Raw genomic sequence first — 20,143 nt, forward strand, 5'->3', positions numbered from 1 at the left:
GAGGAGACTATCAACAGACCGCGCGTGTGCATGTGTGTATGCGCCGTGTTCGTGTCTGCGCGCGCCCGTGCACGTCCCTCTACGTGCGCGCAAAAGCCAATGGGATGAAGAGCTGATAATAGATGCAAATTATCCCTGAAACCGACACACACACACACACACACACACACACACACACACACACACACACACACACACACACACACACACACACACACACACACACACACACACACACACACACACACACTGAGACCAGGAGAAAGAAAGAGAGGGAGATTGAGCGAGCGGTAGAGGAGAGAGAGAGAGAGAGAGAGAGAGAGCGGGGAGAGGGAGAGAAAGAGAGAGAGAAAAAATATGAAACAACTCATTTGCAGAGGAGTAAATCACGGAAAACCCGTTTGAGAGCGCGACAGGGCTCCCGCTTACAGCGCTAACACCGGAATTGTGATGCGCACGAGCCCTTCCTCCTCCTCTGCTTCTTCCTCTTCTTCTTCTACTTCTTCTGCTTCTTTTTCCTCGCTGGAGATTTTATGGAATTGGTGTGATTATTGTGATTCTTCTCCCAGTGGTTGTCGCTGTGGCTGTTACCGCTCTGGTCGGCTGCCATCACCGTTATTCACACCGCAACCGGCTCGTCTGTGGTGGCCGTGAGGGGGGAAACACCACAACAACGGTCACCGACACCGGCGGCAGACCTGCCTCACTTTCTCCCTCCCCTCAGTCTGTGTATGTGTGTGTGAGTGTGGGTCAGTGTGCGTGTGTGTCTCCTGCCTGGAAGCGCGCGACAGAAGCAGCAAAATAAGAAAACACGAGCCGGCAGCGGCCGCTTCGTCCAGCACAACTCTGCCGCCTCCAACACAAACTGAAACACACAACGATGAGTTCATATTTCGTCAACTCGCTCTTCTCCAAATATAAAAGTGGAGACTCGTTACGCCCAAACTACTACGAGTGCGGTTTCGCGCAGGACCTGGCCGGCAGCCGGCCCACCGTGGTGTACGGCCCCGGCTCCGGCGCCACCTTCCAGCACGCTCCGCAGATCCAGGACTTTTACCACCACAGCGCCTCCACGCTGCCCAGCAACCCGTACCAGCAGAGCCCCTGCGCGGTCACATGCCACGGCGAGCCGGGGAATTTCTACGGATACGACGCCCTGCAGCGGCAGACGCTTTTCGGCGCCCAGGACGCGGATCTGGTCCAGTACAGCGACTGTAAGCTGGGAGGCGCGCCGGGAATCGGCGGCGAGGACGCGGAAGGCACCGAGCAGAGCCCATCGCCGACGCAGCTGTTTCCCTGGATGAGGCCGCAAGGTGAGGAGAATCTCCAGCCCGGGGGCTTGTTTTTCTTTCTACATTTGAGTCGTTCAAAGCGTGCTGCTATCTCCGTTTCTACAAGGTGAGTGAGCGCAAAGCTGCCGCTGTACAGAAAGCCGGATGAAACGTTTCGTCACACCGCGGGTGAAAAGTTGGAAAAGTGGCTTTAAAAGCAGCTATTTATTGGGAAGGCAATCGGAGGTTCCGTGCGTCCAAAGCGTGACACAAAAGCACATTTATGGTTTTATTGGCAGCACCAAAACTTGTGAATGACTTTATTGTTTAATTACCCCGCCATATACAGAGAGAACGAGATAAAGGATAGGAGAAAGGGAATCGCAGAACGGACGGGAGATGGTGGTGTTGGGGGAAGAGGCACTTCACATGACAAACTCTTGCAGGAAGCTCGCGGAGACACGCACACACAAACACACACACACACACACTAAACCCGAGACATGGAGCTCTGACCCCGAGTAAACTTGCACTGCTCGGTTTTTATTTTTCTTTTACGACTTGGCGGTGGTCTGGGGGATTACTTGCAACTCAGTAGCCGGGTCTGAGCACGGTTAACGCGGGCAGGAAGTGCATCTATGTGGGGAAGAAGGGAAATATCATTCGCTCCTTCGCATCGTGTGTGATCCACTAACTCTTCAAGCTGACTGAGCCGCTCACTGAAATATCCAAATCACCTTCCAGAAGACTGTACGGTGTGTGTGTGTGTGCGCGCGTCTGTGCGCGCGCGCGCGCGCGCGCGCGCGCGTGTGTGTGTGTGTGTGTGTGTGTGTGTGTGTGTGTGTGTGAACAAGCATAGTCGGTTGAATTATTAGAAATAAATAATAAATCACAGGAGAGTAAAGAAAAAAAATTCACTAATTCGGGGTGGTTTCATAACAGAACCACAATAAGAGAGATTATTCTATCTGTTAAAGTACAGAGCGAGAGAGAGGGAGCGAGAGAGAGAGAGAGGGAGAGAGAGAGAGAGAGAGAGAGAGAGAGGGAGAGAGTGAGTGAGAGAGAGAGAGAGAGAGAGAGAGAGAGAGAGAGTTTATTTTATGGCTTATGTTCTCGGTTATATGTTTGAAGTGGTGATAATGGCCGGTACAGGACTTTCTGTGGCTACGTGCAGTAAAAAAAAAAAAAAAACGCAGTTAAATAAAGAAACCCAGCTGTATGATCCTCACCAGCTCACCAATTCATCCTTGAACATACCGACAAGACAGTAGTAATATTAACAGTAGTAATATTAGCAGCTGATTCACCTTTTCGAAGTTTTATTAACCTTTCCATTCCGCTTCACTCTGCTTGCTGAGCTTAAAAGTCATCGTCTGCATGTTTGAAACCCTGTTTTAATTATATACAATATATATTTTCACAAACACTTTATTGTTTCACTCGAATCATCCACAGCTTTAACATCCGGATTCAGTAAATCTGAATTTATGAAGGACATACCCAGTCTCGGTTTTCTCTAAACCTGATGATAACGATTAGAGATGATGAACAGTTATCTCACAGTATTCTCGAGTTTAGCGGTGTGCCGGCTGCTTTGTGTTCTGACGAGCGGAGGCAAGGAGAGAGGGGGGGGGGGGGGGGGGGCAGCCACGTCGAGGCATGTGAGCTCCTGCACCGTTACAAGATCCAAGCTCCGGTTTCAAACAGTTCGAGACAGTTTGTTAGCGTATTATCGCTTTAAATTGAAAAGATTTAGTGTTAGATAAAAAAATGAAAAAATAAAAAATTGAAACAATATCGTGTTTGAGCGTAAAGCGAAAGGATGGAGTGTGAAGGTTTGTTATAATTCCACGTTTACCTCAGAAATGTCCCTTTAACGAGGGGGCAACCATCTCATCATGTGCGTTATATATACACCCCCGCACCCTTCAAGTTACAATCTCCTGACAGAAAATACTTGCTACCGATTGGAAATACTTCAGGGGCCTTAAGCAGCACTTTTAATATCCCAAGTTTGACTCCAAGCCGCTGAATATGAGTCAGTTTTACGACTTGAGCCCAGTGGTTGATAAATGATTTCTCTGTGCGACCTTAGAGATGAAAAAAACCGAACAGAACAGAAATGTGATTAGGCCGCAGAATGAATGCATGTCTGTAATGACATTAGTTCTTTTTTGCCGGAGCTCTCACTGGCATCTGCAGTCCTGTGAATACCTCTCTTCACCCTCCTCCAAATGTCAACTGCCGCGCTTTTTCTCTCGCTCTTATCTAATTGGCTTCGCAAAGGTTTCAAACACAATGGGTCTTAAAATGTTTCATAATCTCAGACCTGGTATTGTGTTTATTTCTCTGCAATAAGCAAAAATAAAGGATTACTGCAAGAGAAAATCTGAGTGTATCTCACTCGCTCCGCGCACCTCACTAACTAGGTTGGGGTTAAATTCCCCGTGCATGTTGTTCCGTCAAAAAAAAAAAAAAGAAAAGAAAAGAAAAAGAAATCTTTCGGATCAAAGAGTCTGAGCTGTTATTTTATCCACTAAAGTGTTTCTCATTTCCCGTAATTCATGGCTGGTGACAGCAGTGAATGTGGCGCCCACTTCCCTCCAGCCCCTGAGCACGAAATCACGGCGCCAGTCCGGTGACAGATAACACATACAAGACATCTACATCATTTACAAGTTCGTGCATTTCCATAAAGGCCCTCTTGTCTTCTGCTGCTGTACATTTGACCATAAAAAGCAGCTCTGCGCCCACACACGGACTCTCTCTGGAAATTAAAAAAAGACCATGACAGTCATTCTGCTTTTTTTTTTTTTTTTTTTTTTTTTTTTTAAACCTGTCAGACTTGGTTTGCGGGAGAGACACTTATATAATGTTGGTCTAAGACGTTTTCATCCTTTATCTACAGGCTATAAAATATAATATAGCCTAATATAATAAGGCAGTACAGGAGTTCTCTGTGATTATGAGGACAAATGCTGTTCCAGCGAGTCATTGCCCTTTAATTTCATCCTGAAACTGTACCATCCTGGAGACAGAGTGCGTTTTCGTGTGTGTTCGCCGTCTGCAAACACAAATACTTCCAATGAAGCCCTACAGTCTATTATTCCTCTGCTCCACACCATTCCAACCCGAGCAAGGTTGTAGGGTCTTTCCTTCGCAGTATTCCTTTTCTTTCTTTTGGGTGTTTACAACAAATCCGCTCTGCTCTTGTAAAATCAGAATTTTCTTCCAGATCAGTGATTTAGAAGCAGCAGTTTCTACTTCAAAGCGTTTTATGATCGCTGGCAAATTTATTTTCCATGGCGCAGCAGCACCGCTTTTTATGGCACCACAATCAAGAAGAAAGACAAACATTTTTATGGAAATATAATCACAAATGTCCGGAGAGCCTGCCGTTAGATTTCACTTTTATATTCACCCTCTTTAGTCTGAAACATTTTCTGGTTTATGACTGGCGGGGGAATTGACATTTTTGTGGAGGAACGTATTGTGGCCGAGGACACTTATATTTTGTTATTGTATAATATTAGTATGGTTGAAAATTAATGTGCTCGTCATTCAGCACCTTTGATGAATTTTTGCTCTCTACTTGTGTTTGTTGAGGGAACAGAGGCGAAGAGCTATGCACGCCTGTAAAATATTAAAAGGAGGCTTTCCCGTTTCTAATTGAAGGCGTTTTTTTTTTTTTTTTTGCCTTTAATCTCTTCTCCGTTGAATCATTTCCCTCAATAAAAGAGTTAACAAATCAAATATTCATGTGCGCGTCTCCAAGTGAGCGTCCAGTGATCGTTGAGGCGCATTGGAGCGTCTGACTGAAGGACTGGGGGTTTTTGTTTTTTGTTTTTTCATCTTGAATGAAGCGTGTGCATGCTCCGGCTCTTATTGATGCTGTGGGAACTAAATGTGTTTACACAATCACATTGTGAGGTCCTGAACAAGTGGCTGTAATCACGGTGTAGGCAGGTTCAGGTAATTAGCAGGACTAGTTCTATTTATCAGCGCGAGTCTCCACGAAGTGAATGTCAGTGTAACAAACGGCTGTGTGCGCGTGTGTTCCTATTTATGGTGCGTCTGTAAATACGTATGAGCACCTCATGATTCCTTTGCATTAGTTGCATTTTAGCTGTAATTCATGACATTGACACATTATGGCAGTTTATTGTAAGTGTGTGTTTTTGGGAGAACGATTTTATTTATTTGCTGCTGGAACGTTTTATATTTATATCGAACCACACTCAATGGTTTTAATATCAGTTGGTCTATTTGCAATGCTAATTTCATTTGTTTTCTTTATTTGCTTGGAAATAAGTCGAGAAATATTGCAGTATTGCGTTTTTTATCAGACCATTGCACAAAAGGACAAAAAGATAACGTGACTGGCTGGGGGCTGGATGTGTGTGTGTGTGTGGGGGGGGGGGGGGGGGGGGGGCACAGAGAAAAGGTCTAATTCAATAGGAAGGAAAAAACAGCAATGACATGACTCAAGGAGGAGCAGATAACATTGAGGACTGGGGCAGATTTAGAGGAGCAACACATTTCCTATTCATGTTCAATAATCCCACAAAATACCCATAACCTGGAAGTATCTCTTTTAATTATTGCTGCATTACGTGAACCAATAGTCCTAATTATTACATACATACAATTTATCTTCCTTTACGCCTGATGCTTCACAAAACATTAGATATCTGTGTGGTTTCTAGAGGACAAAGTTTGTAGCATTGTAATAAAATCTAAAAAAAAAAAAACAAGAAGACAAAAAAAATGGTTATTCCTCCTTGAACGTTGATAAAATATCATTCATGTGTCCACTCTCATGTTGAGGTTTACCGGCTTTCGGGGGTTGAAAGACGAAGATAAACTAATGACCAGTGACCAAGTAAGAATTTTGTCTCTAATAACTCCCCCCCCCCCCACCCCCCTGTGTCTCCCCCTTCCTCCCCCTCTTCACCAGTAGCTGCGGGTAGGAGACGCGGCCGACAGACCTACAGCCGCTACCAGACGCTGGAGCTGGAGAAGGAGTTCCTCTTCAACCCCTACCTGACGCGCAAGCGCCGCATCGAGGTGTCGCATGCGCTGGCGCTGACGGAGCGGCAGGTGAAGATCTGGTTCCAGAACCGGAGGATGAAGTGGAAGAAGGAGAACAACAAGGACAAGTTCCCCAGCAGCAAGAGCGAGCAGGAGGCCGTGGAGCGCGAGCGACGGGAGAAGGAGCTGAGGGAGAGCGGCGGGAGTGGCAGCTCCGGGGAGGGAGGTGGTGGAGGAGGAGGAGGAGGAGGAGGTGGAGGAGGAGGCGCAGGTGGAGGAGGGTCGGTGGTGGTGGCAGGCACCGCGGGGTCACAGGCCTCCGTGAACGAGGATTGCTGCGAGAAGACCCATAAGCAGATGTAAAGGTGTTTGAAACGGCGGATGGAAGAGGTGTAAAGGGGTGATGGAGGGAGGGTGGGGGTCGGGGGGGTGAGGGTGAGGGCGGGGGTCTGTCCTGACTGAGGCCATCGGACTGGAGCTGTCTCTCCTGGATGGGGAAAGAGCCGGACTGACACAGGGTGGCCTCTTGCCTCTGGCTGCAGACTGAAAAAAAAAAGAGCAACTCGTGAAGAAAAGAGGGAACAAATAATCAAATTGACGTGGGAGGGGGTGAATCAATCCAACTCAAGCAAACAACATAGTCTACTAGTGTGAAAAACAAAACAAACAAAAAAAAAACAAACAAAAAAAATTTAAAAAAGAAAATGATAGCTTCCTTTCTTTGTGGAACAATTATCGTGGAAACATTTCTATATTGTTAGAAGTTTATCATTAACAATTTTATCTTTGGCAGCTGTATAGTTTTTAAGTTAAAATGATGATGGTGCACTTTTTACTGTACTTCTCACTTCTATGTTGTTGTTGTTATGGCAATGATTGATGATGACGATGATGATGACGATGATTATGATGACGTAGCAATTAATGAAATTTCCAACAACATGAAACTGCCTATTTATGCCGTTTTAGTAAGTCGGGTCACTTTTTTACACACTCTAATTGTCGTTTTAGTTCGTTATTGATCGATGGTGTTTGTTTTATGTTGTCTTCCTTTTTCTCTTTTTTGGGGTAAAAAGCATGCGCACAGTGCAGATGAAAAGAGAAACATTCATAAAAATAAAAAATATAAAAAAAATTGAGAAAAACACGTCGTCCTGCATTTGATTTGATTTTTAACATGATCACACGCGTCTTATAATCAATTTTCAACCTGAGGTCCTCTGACATACAAACACACGCACACATCTTTAGGTTTTTAAAATGTTCAGCCACAACATTATGACCACCAAGGTCCTGCGACGTGCGTGTGTCTGCAAACTTTCTATCGAAACCTGTGAACTTCTGCTGCCTATCCTGAGGTTCGCTCTGAACCACGTCGTTCTCATACAAAACCTTTCAATTGCACATTTTCCTCCTTCCATCAAAATTGAGGACATGGTGTTCTCTTGTTGCCTGCTATATCCCACCTGCTCACAGAACCCATCACGAAGAGATGTGTTACACTGATCAGTGCTTATAATGCTGATTGGTGAACATTTGACGCTTTTATATTTTCATTCATCTATGAATGCCACTATAATGAACGCAAATTCTTCTTAAGTGGCGACTCAAACAATTAACTGAACTTGTGCACTGATAAACTATAGCATCCTATTGGCAAAACGTTATTCAGCTATACAGCTTGGCTCCTGTTAAGATGGCCAAGTATCGGGACTAATTCAACTTTCAAAACAGCGTTTCAACACGATCCTGTGGGTTCCAGTGGGTCAGCAAACTCTTGGGTCGAATGCGATTTCCAGTCAGATAGAAATGTGCCTTATTTTTCACATGTTTCATTATATATATGTCTGTCTTCTCTCTTTTTTCATGTCGCGTCTTCCCCTCACGTGCGCTCTGCTCTGTCAGCATCCAGACTGCTACACCCGATCAGTTCACAAGGCCAAACATCCAAGGCTAGACTCTCGGAAACCTCCTCTTAAACACCCACCACACACACACACACACACACACACACACACACACACACACACACACACACACACACACACACACACACACACACACACACACACACACACACACACACACACACACACACACACACACACACGCAGAGAGAGAGACACACAAACAGAGAGAGAGAGAAAGAGAGAGAATCCACATCCTATTCAAACATGACTTTATTTATGACCCGGTCCTCCACCTCCACTTACATTATTACAGGCTCTATACTCGCTATTACACTGCCTTCCATCATAATCACGATGACGACTTGAGGTCGGATTGTTTCCATATGGCCAGATCAAACACACAGAGTGTGGATACTTACGCATTGGCTTGTATAAGGATGCGTCCATTAGTCCAACTTTTGCCAATGTTGTTAAATATTTACCCTATCGTGTTCCCAGGCGTTGATTAGGAAACCGATTCATCGAGTTTGTTTCGTGTAGTGCGACGGGAATCCAACCATAGCTGTTGGACAAACTCGGAATAAGCCGTGCAAAGCCTTTTCTGGGGCGCTTTCACCAGAATGCAACCTCCGAAAATAAAATCATCTATAAAGTAATAGGTTTTGCACTACTATGGTGCTATATTTTGTGTATCTTTCAAAGTCCACGTGGTCAGTATCAAGTATACATTCTTCAGTATAATTCGGTTTCATTCGTGTTTGTTACAAATTCTCTGACAGGTTCTGGTTTACTTTGGTTCAAGTCGCCACATATTTTGTGGACAAAATGAAACAGATATGGCAAATGCTGCTCGTTTAAAATGTATCTTGACACAAAAAGGCTGGAGGATTCCAACTGATTGATAGTATACATGATTGGAATCAACCTTGGGGCCAGAAGTACTGCTTTGCACGACAACAACAGACATACAGTACGGCTCTCTCACGTGAGTCTTTCAAACCAATGAGCCCTGGAACTATACTGTCAGCCTTGTAGATCCAGATAACTTGTAATTTCATTCTAAAACTGACACCATGTAAATGATGGAAACTGCACTATGACAAGTTTGCATTACAGGAGTAAGGACATGAAAACAGTTTTTTTGAATTGTTTTTCAAAGTCCCAAACGATTTTGAAATGTCATTTAAGAAAATTCCAACAATGACTAATTACACCTGGGAATTTGGAGCTTTTGAGTTTTGAACTAAGGGTTGAAATCCAGTTTTCTAAGTTGTTTGTCTCACTGTCCGCCTTCTTTCTATGTTGAAAAAACAGGCTTTATTTCAGATTTCTTTGTATAATGTTTACTTGTGTGTTGTAACACGCAGTCCCATTTTACCACAACTGATCTGTAAACTATGAGTATGTGGATGACTGAAATCAAATTGTTCTCAGCGGTGGTCTGAATGCAGGAAAAACGGAATCACAACGAGCTCACATGTTTTACCAAACTGCGAAGCAACATCACCTCTCTACTCGATGACTCTGTCCACATTATAGGAAATTATGCAGTCATCGTTTTCATTGGTTTTGAAGCTTGGAACCAACGCGGCCACATGGTGCTTTACGCATAAAGATCTGCTTGTTCATTGTTCTTGTACCTCAGCAGCAAAGAGGTCAGACTGCAAACAAATGACTCACAAAATACATCCAATGCATGTGGATGGAACAAAGAACTCGGTTCTTGATCATGTTTGAGTTATCCCTCTGATTTTCGGGTGAAGTCCTGTAGGGCATGTTAAACATTACAGCCAAAGATGTTATCCAGCTTCACTCAAGGTCAACAGTTTGAGGGACGTGGTCTCGCACCTGTACTGCACGTCAGGTGAGTTTGCGCTGCACTGAGGAAGTGAGAGTTCAGAGCCACACCAATAAGTTTGTTTAAGTCTATTTTACTTAGATTTACTTGTTTTGGTCTCTCTGGATTTTAATTCCTCGAGAAACATGTTTGTTCAACAAAAACACAAATTATCTGCTACTTTTAACACCCACTTAACTTTCTGGATGTGTTTTTGTTGTTGTTGTTTTTTTGTTGTTTTGTTTTTTGTTTTATAGCTCCAATACCTCCCAGCGCGTGGCGCGCATGATGCTGGACAATATGAACCCGTAACTCTTTTTTTTTGTTTTGATTATTAGCTGAATTAAAGGGAAGTGAAACCTCTCTTGGGTGTAATATTTCACGGAGCGTGTTATTACAGGGTCGTTTTCAAAGTGACACATTTGACTGTATAAACGTCCCCGACGCTCTGTAATGCTCACAGCCATCACTCTGCCTGTCTGTTTGCTCTGCTGTGTGAGACCCTCCATACTGCAGGTGTGGTCTCTGCAAAGTACGTGTCGGGATAAGAAATCCATTTTCCTCTCGTGGCCCTGTCGGCAGATTTGCACACGTGTGTTATTCAATTCCAAGTCCAATCGATATCACATCTAATGGACTTTTTCCGCCTTTTACGCACGACTTCTCCTGCTTCACAGGCTCTAAGCGGGACAGTAAAGATTTAAGTTGGAGCTGGATATTTGTCAGCCTCAGTTGTTTTGTTTATTGCTGAACACGTTCCGAGCTGCTGCTTATTGATTGCGTTATGTAAATGTTTTTATTTGTTGTGTGTCGCAGCGGTCACTCCTTTCTTGTCGCAGCTAATTTCCCCATCATAATATCGCCTCCGCGGGGAAACCCCGTCGACCATTGGGCATTTTAATATCACATGGACGAGTCGGTCACGTGGTCGGCGAGGCAATTGGAAAGAAGGGCGAGAAGAAGTGTGTGGGGTGGGTGAGTTGTTTTTTTTTTTTTCTTTTTTTTTTTTCTTTGCGTAAATCTAGATAGTCATATCCAGCCAATAATTCAAGGCGCCTCGTAAAAGGTCGACATTAAACCAACCCGGGTCTACAAATCATCAGCGCCAAATTATGAGCTCGCTGTACTTCGCCAACGCGCTGTTTTCTAAATACCAACAAGCTGCTGCGAGCTGCCCCGCTCTCATCCTGGCGGACTCTCCTCCTTCCCCCTCTCCGACTTCCTCCGCTTCTTCTGCCGCGTCTTCCTCTTCGTGCACCCTTGGATATCATCACGACCATGCCTCCAGCGGTCGGGTCCCATTAGCTTCTTCATCCTCCTCCTCTTCATCCTTCGGGCTGTCCCATATGGTTCTAAACGGCAGCGCGGGGGCCGCTCTGCCCGCAGCACAGTCCCTCAACCCAGGCGTGTGCACGAGAGGGGCTCGCTGTTTCTCGGGAGGCGGGCTGGTGTGTTCGACTCTGCGTGGAAGCCCGGCGGAGCGGCTCCCCGATCGGCCTCAGCCCTGCTCAGTGGCTTCAAGACTTACCGACCCGGCCTGCAGGAGGCAGCCGTGCACAGACGAGCTACAGTTAAACGACCAGAGGCTCCAGATTTATTCATGGATGAGAGGCTCAGGTAAGGAGGAGGGTGGGTGGGGGGCATGGGAAAAGTTGATGAGAAGATTTATGGTGCCCATTTGACCACACCCACTCCCAATCTCACCTGCAAGGGATACTGGGGGAGGACGGTGTGAGACGTTAAAAGAAGAAGCTGAGGAGCAGAGACTTTCCTGCTGTGTGTGTGTGTGTGTGTGTGTGTGTGTGTGTGTGTGTGTGTGTGTGTGTGTGTGTGTGTGTGTGTGTGTGTGTGTGTGTGTGTGTGTGTGTGTGTGTGTGTGTGTGTGTGTGTGTGTGTGAGAGAGAGAGAGAGAGAGAGAGAGAGAGAGAGAGAGAGAGTGAGAGGATGGGAGAGCTCTGTGAGGGGGGGGGGGTAGTTGTACCCAATAATTACGTTAAACGCTCTTTAAACTGTTGGCCCGGTTGCGCAGCGGCCACTGTCGGTGGCTGAACTATGTCTGTCTGTTTCTTTCTAGCTGTCACTTTTTACAGCCTCTCCCTCTCTCCTTTTCTGCACATCTTTTATAGCTCAGAGACCTCCATAAAACCATAATTTAAGACTTTGTGAATATTCATTAGGTAGTATTGTGTTTAGGGAGAGAGGTAGTGGAGTGCAAAGAGAATGGCGGCAATTTCATCCGGGATTGTTCAAAATTACAGAGAAAAAAAAAATCCTCTCCACGGTTTTCATATTCAGTGTTTTACTGGGTTCACCTCAACACCTGCGTCCTGATAAGTCTTGTGCTTTGCACGCAGTATACTGAGCTGAAAGTCCATTGTACCATTGTGGTGCTACCACAGACCGTTAAAACCATAAACACTATAAATTAGCAGATGCATGGGTTTGATCTCTGAATGCCTGCCTCAATTGTGAATCTCAGCCTTTGTGAGAGCAGCATACTGGGTGCTGAATAGAACCAGGATCCACAACAACCAACACTGGGGAAAAAAAGCCTGATTATGTTTGCGTGTAAATACTGAATGGCATTGCCTCAAAACAGGAGAAACAAATAACGTGTCCATGCATAAACGTGCGTAAAAGGCACGTAATGTGAATGTTTCGAGGCAACTTTCCTCTTCAAAACAGAAAGTTTGAACTTTAAATTTAATTTTCATTCTAGTCCGCCAGTCCTCTCTGCGTGCGCGTGCATTTGTGTCTAGTAGTATAGTGGCATTAATGAATGCTTCGATAGGAATGCGTCGGTCATTACAATAGAATTCTACGTAAAAATACATTCTTCAAAAACGGTCTCGTGTCGAAAACTATATTTAATTTACAGCATTGAATCCAGAAAAAACCCTGTGTGTGTGTGTGTGTGTGTGTGTGTGTGTGTGTGTGTGTGTGTGTGTGTGTGTGTGTGTGTGTGTGTGTGTGTGTGTGTGTGTGTGTGTGTGTGTGTGTGTGTGTGTGTGTGTGTGTGTGTGTGTGTGTGTGTGTGTGTGTGTCGAACCAGTGAGCCCATACACCCATATAATGAATTTATAGATTTTAATTTAGATTTCCATTTAGTCCAGGGCGCCAGAAGATGACGAAGGGCGTAGGCCCGGGTACCCGGATGTTCCAGTTGTAGCACCTTTGAAGGGTTAGACACGCGCTTATCAGGGGACACTCACTGGCTTCTACAGGACCGTGCGTTCGCCCACATATGCGACTTTTTTTTTTTTTTTTTGTCAAATGTATTTCGTGTGTGTGTGTGTGTGTGTGTGTGTGTGTGTGTGTGTGTGTGTGTGTGTGTGTGTGTGTGTGTGTGTGTGTGTGTGTGTGTGTGTGTGTGTGTGTGTGTGTGAGAGAGAGAGAGAGAGAGAGAGAGAGAGAGCGCACAATAACGGCCCTTGTTGATTAGAGAATTCCAACTCCTGCTCAAGCGCAACAAATCGCGGCAGACAGAGCGAAAGCAGAAAATATGACCAATGAAGATGGATTCTTTCCCTCTTTCTAACCCTCTCTCCTCCTCTTACCTCTCTCACCCACTCCCTCCCTTTCTCTGCCTTTCGTACCCATCGCTCCCTCTCCACCCCAAAATATCACCTCGCCATGAGTGTAAAGGAAATGGCACTGAGATAAACACACACGTACTTAATCACACACACGTTCGCGCTGCTGACACTCCGTCACTGTCACGCTCTGACCGCTGCTTCCAATACGCACGCAGATGCACGCGGGCGTCTGGGAACGTGACGCGAGCTGTGAAAATATCGAGACCTCGGCCTTTAACACACAACCGAGGGTCACTGAAGACGTCTTTAAATACCATGGCTTGGAGGTAACGAGTGCAGATGCTCGCGATTCAGTAATTACATCTGTTCACTCAGATACATAATGTAAGAATCAAGCGTCACACAAATGCAACATTCACAGGCATTACAGTCGATATTTGTAGATGTTACGGTTCTTTTAACAGAAAAAAAATATTTTTGTGCTGTCTGGTTGGATGTAAATTTGCCATCGTGTGTTTGTGAAATAATTTAAGATTGTCTGAGAAATGAGGAACATTCTATTCAGGTGCAATGGATCTGCAGTTAATAAGTAGTTACTTCTGGATTGATTCAACAGTTTGCGTGTCTCTTATCTCAGTTCTTGATGAGGAAAATGTGTGAATTAGTAGAATTTAAAATATATTCCCCAACACGTCCCGCAGCTCTGGTCTGGATATTTCTGCACGTTATCACTGGATAGAAAATCGACTCAACTGTTAAAAGGCACAGATTCCTTTATCTGCTTTCTGCTGAGAGCTCGTTGCCTTGGAAAAAACAAAAGAGAAGAAAACTAATGACGCTTGTTTGTTGAAACGTTTTTTTTTTTCTTTTTTCTTAATAAACAAATAAATCCAGATTAATGATATAAATGAATGTGATGCTTTCTTTTGGGACAAAACTCTAATGGAGGTGTAAAATTCACTGTCACACAAATAGAAATACTTGCAATACAGCTGTAGATAAATAACCAGAACACACAACTGACAAGTATTTTATGTGTTTTTCATTTCATTCTATATGTGCCAAATAACATTACCTTCTCTTTATTTGTGGGTCATAATGTCTACGTTTGTTTTCACCCTTGACAACATCTTGTGATCAGATGCTTATATTTAAAAATAAAAGGAATAAATGCAAATGCTTTATTTGTTTGAAGTTTGGAACATAATTGAGAACATTGAAATACAATATGTATTTGTTGATAGAAGCACAGGGTGACTTTCATGTTTGAATTTCATGTTTTTTTTTAACTGTGTCGACTGGTTACTATGTTATGATGCTCTTCTCTGTTTCTTTCTTTTTTTTTTTTTTAATGTTCTTATAACCGAAAGGTTTTAACTGTATGTTTTCATCATATTTCAGATACTTCGTGCTGAATTCATTGAAATTAATCCAACGTTATGTTTTAGCCACCTGGCTCTTTTCACGGTACCACAACACTAAACTGTCCGCAGTTTTAACAAAGAAGGTCTGTGTGTGTGTGTGTGTGTGTGTGTGTGTGTGTGTGTGTGTGTGTGTGTGTGTGTGTGTGTGTGTGTGTGTGTGTGTGTGTGTGTGTGTGTGTGTGTGTGTGTGTGTGTGTGTGTGTGTGTGTGTGTGTGTGTGTGTGTGTGTGTGCCGTGAGCCTATCTGCTGTTTCAACTTACAGTGCAGGATGGAAATCATGCCGCCACCGAGTCAGATATAAGAGCTTGAAGATCAATAGGAAATCAAAGTCTTTCCATTTTCTCTCTCCATCTCATTTACACCCAGAAAACAGGCAGCTGGAAGCCAGAGGATTTATGTGCCGCAGATTTATTTCGCACAGTCAGACATGGAGAGGCGGATCCATGCAGCTCCCGGTGTGTCGGACTGCCTCAGAGAGCAGAAAGTCCCCAAAGAAACAAGAGGGATGAGAGAGGGAAGGTCGCAGGGAGAAGGGAAGAGAAGAACCGTGTGGTTTCATTTGTTGGATTGCCTTGAAACACACTGCAGCAAAAAAAAAAAAAAAAAAAGCAGGGACAAATGTGCAGAGGAACACAGTTGAGACGTCGGCGTGGCCCACAGTCGACCTCTGCAGCAGTGAAAATGTGACCCAGTTTCTCTTTAACCTTCAGGCGTTGCATGACCTCATAAAGACGAGAGGTCAGCTTTGTTTCTGTGCTCTCGCTCCACGCCGGGTCCAGCATTTTCTTCACCAAGTGAAACAGAAACCTTGTTTTCCTCCACTCTCATTTTTTGATAAAGTAAAGACCATTGTTTGACGACGGCTGGAGACGGCAGCCCGCTTCCGCTTGCCTGCATGACTTCTCTGACGCAACTATGTGAGTCTGATTTCTACATTAAAAATCGTTGGTCAATAGTTGTATCTTCAGTGGTAAAAGTGGCGTGAAGTCAGTGAGGACTGCTCAGACGGACAACAGCTGAAACCACAGATACACCACTTCATTGAGCCATTGTTTTATGGTGTTTACCAGGTCAAAGGTCAAAGGTGTTTGTCAGGAAGTGGAGTTAGAGACTAGCAGTCAAGTCAACTACCCGGCCAGAATTTAGTCAAGTAATCAAATTACAACAAAGTGGTTTGGATGTAATAAGGCTTTATTTATCTTTCAAACATTGAAATCACTTGACTGTGATGCTGAAACACTGAGGAGTTGTGTAATAGAGTTTTAAGTGCTTTAAAGTTTATTTAGTTCCTCGTGAGCACAGGAAGCCACAACATCACTGCCTCTGTCACCACAACAATCTAAATAAACCTCAGAAGCATTGAGTTGGACCACATATTGGAGACTGAACAAATACTGACAGCGGGAAGCTTCCAGCACCATACAGAGTAGATATTCACATTTTCTCTGGTTGCCCTTTAACACAAATATCCAATACAGCTTTTAAAATCGCATCAGTTAATGAAAAATATTTTTTTTCATTCATGAGAAAATGTACCTGCAAACATTTTCTACTAACGTAAATAACCTACATAAATTAAATTTTCTGGGAATATATTTAGGTGTTCATGATGGAAAACATAATATTTATTTATTTATTTATTTATTTATTTATTTATTTATTTATTTATTTATTTATTTATTTATTTATTTATTTATTTATTTATTTATTTATTTATTTATATATATTTTTTATTTATTTATTTTTTTTTTTTTTTTATATATATTATTATTGTAAGTGTTTAGATTTTTTTTTATTTTCTTTTACCGTTTTCTTGTAACAAGGATAAATTAAGATGTGAAAACTCAAAAGCAGCTCGTTGTAAAAAATGTGATTAATTTCAGTGGAGGGAATCTGAAACAATCAGTGAAAGGAATTAGCTAAAAGAGCTTTTTTAAATAACTATGTCATCTTACTGTCCCTAATCTCCCAACATACCGACACACACTTTGATAAATACATACATCAGGACAGATAAATGCATTTGGCACTTACTGCTGATGAAAATCTTTATTTTGTCCATTTATGTTTTGTGTTCTTGGATTATTTTTGGAGAATGTATATATTACATAACAAAAACAACCGATGAATTCAGTAAGGCTTTGTGTTATTTTGCTGATTTAGTTAAAAGATGATTTCACGTTGCATTTTGAGTTTAATTCGTTAAATGAATGGAATTGAATTGTATCCTGGTGTTCATGTGATATGAAGCTGAAGGTAAACGCAGCGTGACGCAGATTTTATGCGAAAATATACTGGATTTGATTTCAGTGTGTTACTTGTCACCTTCAACTGTGAGATGAGAGTCATTTTCGAAAGATCTGCAAATGAAATACCAGTGACTTCGAGACGTTTCTTTGCATCTGATTCCGTGAAGCTCGAGAGCGACTGCAGAGCTGCAGGTTTCAGATCAAGCAGGACGCACGGCCGAACGCAGACGGTTCTGTTTCTGCTCCCCTCTGCAGGTTCGAACCCTCGCAGAGGCCGACAGACCTACAGCCGCCACCAGACGCTGGAGCTAGAGAAGGAGTTCCACTTCAGCCGGTACCTGACGAGGCACCGCAGGATCGAGGTGGCGCGCGCACTCGAGCTGACGGAGAGACAGATCAAGATCTGGTTCCAGAACCGGAGGATGAAGTGGAAGAAGGAGAACCGAGGGACCGTGAGAGGCTCTCAGACAGCAGGACCTGAAGGGGAGGAAGAGGAGGTGGAGGAGGAGGAGGAGGAGGAGCTGGAATGATTCTGAAACAAAGGGACAATTTAAAGGGTTGTATCATGGAGAGAGAGAAAACTGGGGGGATTGAACATGTATAATTGGACATTCAAGTCAAGTCTGAGTTTATTTAGGAAGCCAGTTTAAAGACAATTCTTGTAGACGGAAATGTTCAAGGCTACACGTTAAAAGACTCAAAAAGACTAAAATCGAAAAGAAACAATTGATTCTGATGAAGAGTTTACTGTCACATTGTCACTAACAGCAACTGGCTTGTCAAAAAAAAAAAAAAAACAATTTGTCAATATACGCTCATTAGTACCTGAGGTGAATTCTATCTTTGTGTAGGCGAACGTTAGTTTTGGGTTCGTAGATTAGTCCTGTGGTCTGTGAACAGTTTGATCTGGACTGAGCTGCATTGTTCTGATATTTAGCTTGAGCTGATTGCTCTGCATGTTGCAGTGTGGTGAAAACTGTTTCTTTCTTTCATGCGTATTAGAGCCTCTTCTAGCTGAAAACATGTAGAGCTGCACTGCCGTTTCACTCTCTCACGCAAAGATGCTGGTTACCATGGAGACAGAGATGCTTTTATTCAACGGCAAGGATGAGGACATGGCGAGGATCCACTTAAATGTTAGGATGACAATAAAAGAGGAAAGCATGTCACTTAAAAAAAAAAAAAACGCCAGTTGAGCTGCGATACAAAGGAAACTGAAAAATAGACGTGAGATTTGAAGATACAAGCTCGTCCAATATTAATGATAGACAGCGGAAACAGCGAAGGATGCAATGACCACTTTCCTTTTCCGTTTGTCCTCTGAAACTGTTTACAGTCAAAGAACCACGGAGAAGGAGAGATTAGAAAAAAAACTAATTAACATTAGATGGATTCAGCACACAGGAGACTCGTGTTTGTTATGAGCGCAACTCAGTTTGTGTTTACACTGAGGTGGTTTGTTTATTGTTATGTTTATATACAGTGTGTATGTATGTGTATATACCCCTCTTCACTTATATATGCTGCGGCATATATATATATATATATAACCATCAAATCGTTCATTTGTCAAAACCTTCTCAAGCGCAAAAGGGATTATAGGATTATTACAATGTTGATGAAATAACAATAAAGATGTTACAGCATTACACAAAAAGGCAACAGCACGTTTATATTTTTGTTTTAGCTCGAATGTATTTTGTGGACAAAATAAAATAACTAAGAAAAAAAACAAAACTTAACCGACTCTATGCTATCTTTTATATGCTGTCTCTTTTCCTCTGCGCCTGATGACGGCTGCTTATCCAAATGAGAAAGAATGTGATTCCTCACGTTACTTCCGGAAGCCTTGGAAATATTTTCTTTCCCCTTCAAAGGTAGGAGTGAGAAGGAGGCTCTGGATGTGAACAGATCGGTGCTCCTGAGGTGGACGCAAGGCTGAAGTGCATTTCCGGTGATTTCAACTGGTTCAACACTGGATTTCTGTCGAGTCCAATGAGTTGAATGGTGTTTTTTTTAAAGCTTAATACATGATTTTCTCGATAGATAGATAGATAGATAGATAGATAGATAGATAGATAGATAGATAGATAGATAGATAGATAGATAGATAGATAGATAGATAGATATATAGATAGATAGATAGATAGATAGATAGATAGATAGATTAGCAATTACACCCCCCCACCACACGCACACAGGAAGTTTTACTTCACGCGTTATAAAGCTCAGTAACGTGTGAACTCAGTGCGTTCCTAAAATACCTTCACCCTTGTTTAAAGTTTTACCTGTTTAAAGGAGCCTCCTCCACTTTCTCCTCCTCCTCCTCCTCCTCCTCGTCCTCCTCCTCCTCCTCCTCCTCTCTGTATTGCTCAGAAATGTTCACATAAAGCCTCAACATTTACACTGTGCACCCTCCGTTGGCAAATACATGATAATTCACTAATACGCACACTTAACATGAGTAAACGTCAGCAGTGAAAACAGTGAGTAATCCAAAATCCGACGACAGAATTGTACAATCTCTTTTCTCTGGTATAATAATCAAGTATTCCAGATGCGCAAAAGAGTCTAATAAAGTCGCGTCTAATGTTTTGTTTTGATAAAATGTGGAAAATTTCAAGATATTATTCAAATAAAGTAGAAACATTGCAAACTCTTTAAAAAAAACGCAGATTTAATTCCGAGAGGAGAGATTCTAAAATGAAAATGACATTTTTAACTCGGGTTGTATAATTTTTATTGGCGTTAAAGCGATGCATCACACATCAACACACATATCATCCATAACTTTGGTCATTTTCTGAGAAAGGCAAAAAAGTTGTAACAAAAACATTTCATGACTGAATTTGCTTTCAAGATTTAGATGTGTTATGTGTTTACA

General features: G+C 43.0%; 2 protein-coding genes across 2 annotated transcripts; both read left to right on the forward strand.

Moving 5' to 3' along the window:
• Positions 1 to 880: 880 nt before the first annotated feature.
• On the forward strand, positions 881 to 6,665 carry hoxb8a (homeobox B8a; the record flags this gene model as incomplete). The annotated part of the gene is made up of 2 exons (XM_080512023.1): positions 881 to 1,313; positions 6,229 to 6,665. 2 exons carry the CDS (start codon positions 881 to 883, stop codon positions 6,663 to 6,665), a joined length of 870 nt encoding a protein of 289 aa, XP_080368149.1.
• A 4,420-nt stretch (positions 6,666 to 11,085) lies between these two features.
• On the forward strand, positions 11,086 to 18,897 carry hoxb7a (homeobox B7a). Its single transcript, XM_080511608.1, has 2 exons — positions 11,086 to 11,666; positions 17,515 to 18,897. Exons 1-2 carry the CDS (start codon positions 11,162 to 11,164, stop codon positions 17,787 to 17,789), a joined length of 780 nt encoding a protein of 259 aa, XP_080367734.1. The 5' UTR covers positions 11,086 to 11,161; the 3' UTR covers positions 17,790 to 18,897.
• The last annotated feature ends 1,246 nt before the right edge of the window (positions 18,898 to 20,143 follow it).

Source organism: Blennius ocellaris (assembly GCF_963422515.1).
Source record: "Blennius ocellaris genome assembly, chromosome: 16".
Taxonomy (NCBI): Eukaryota; Metazoa; Chordata; class Actinopteri; order Blenniiformes; family Blenniidae; genus Blennius; species Blennius ocellaris.

Excerpts from the sequence above, each read along its gene's own strand:
- hoxb7a (XM_080511608.1), top strand. The coding sequence starts at position 11,162 with ATGAGCTCGCTGTACTTCGCCAACGCGCTGTTTTCTAAATACCAACAA. Across the intron at positions 11,667-17,514 it reads TTCATGGATGAGAGGCTCAG|GTTCGAACCCTCGCAGAGGC; the intron begins GTAAGGAGGAGG and ends TCCCCTCTGCAG.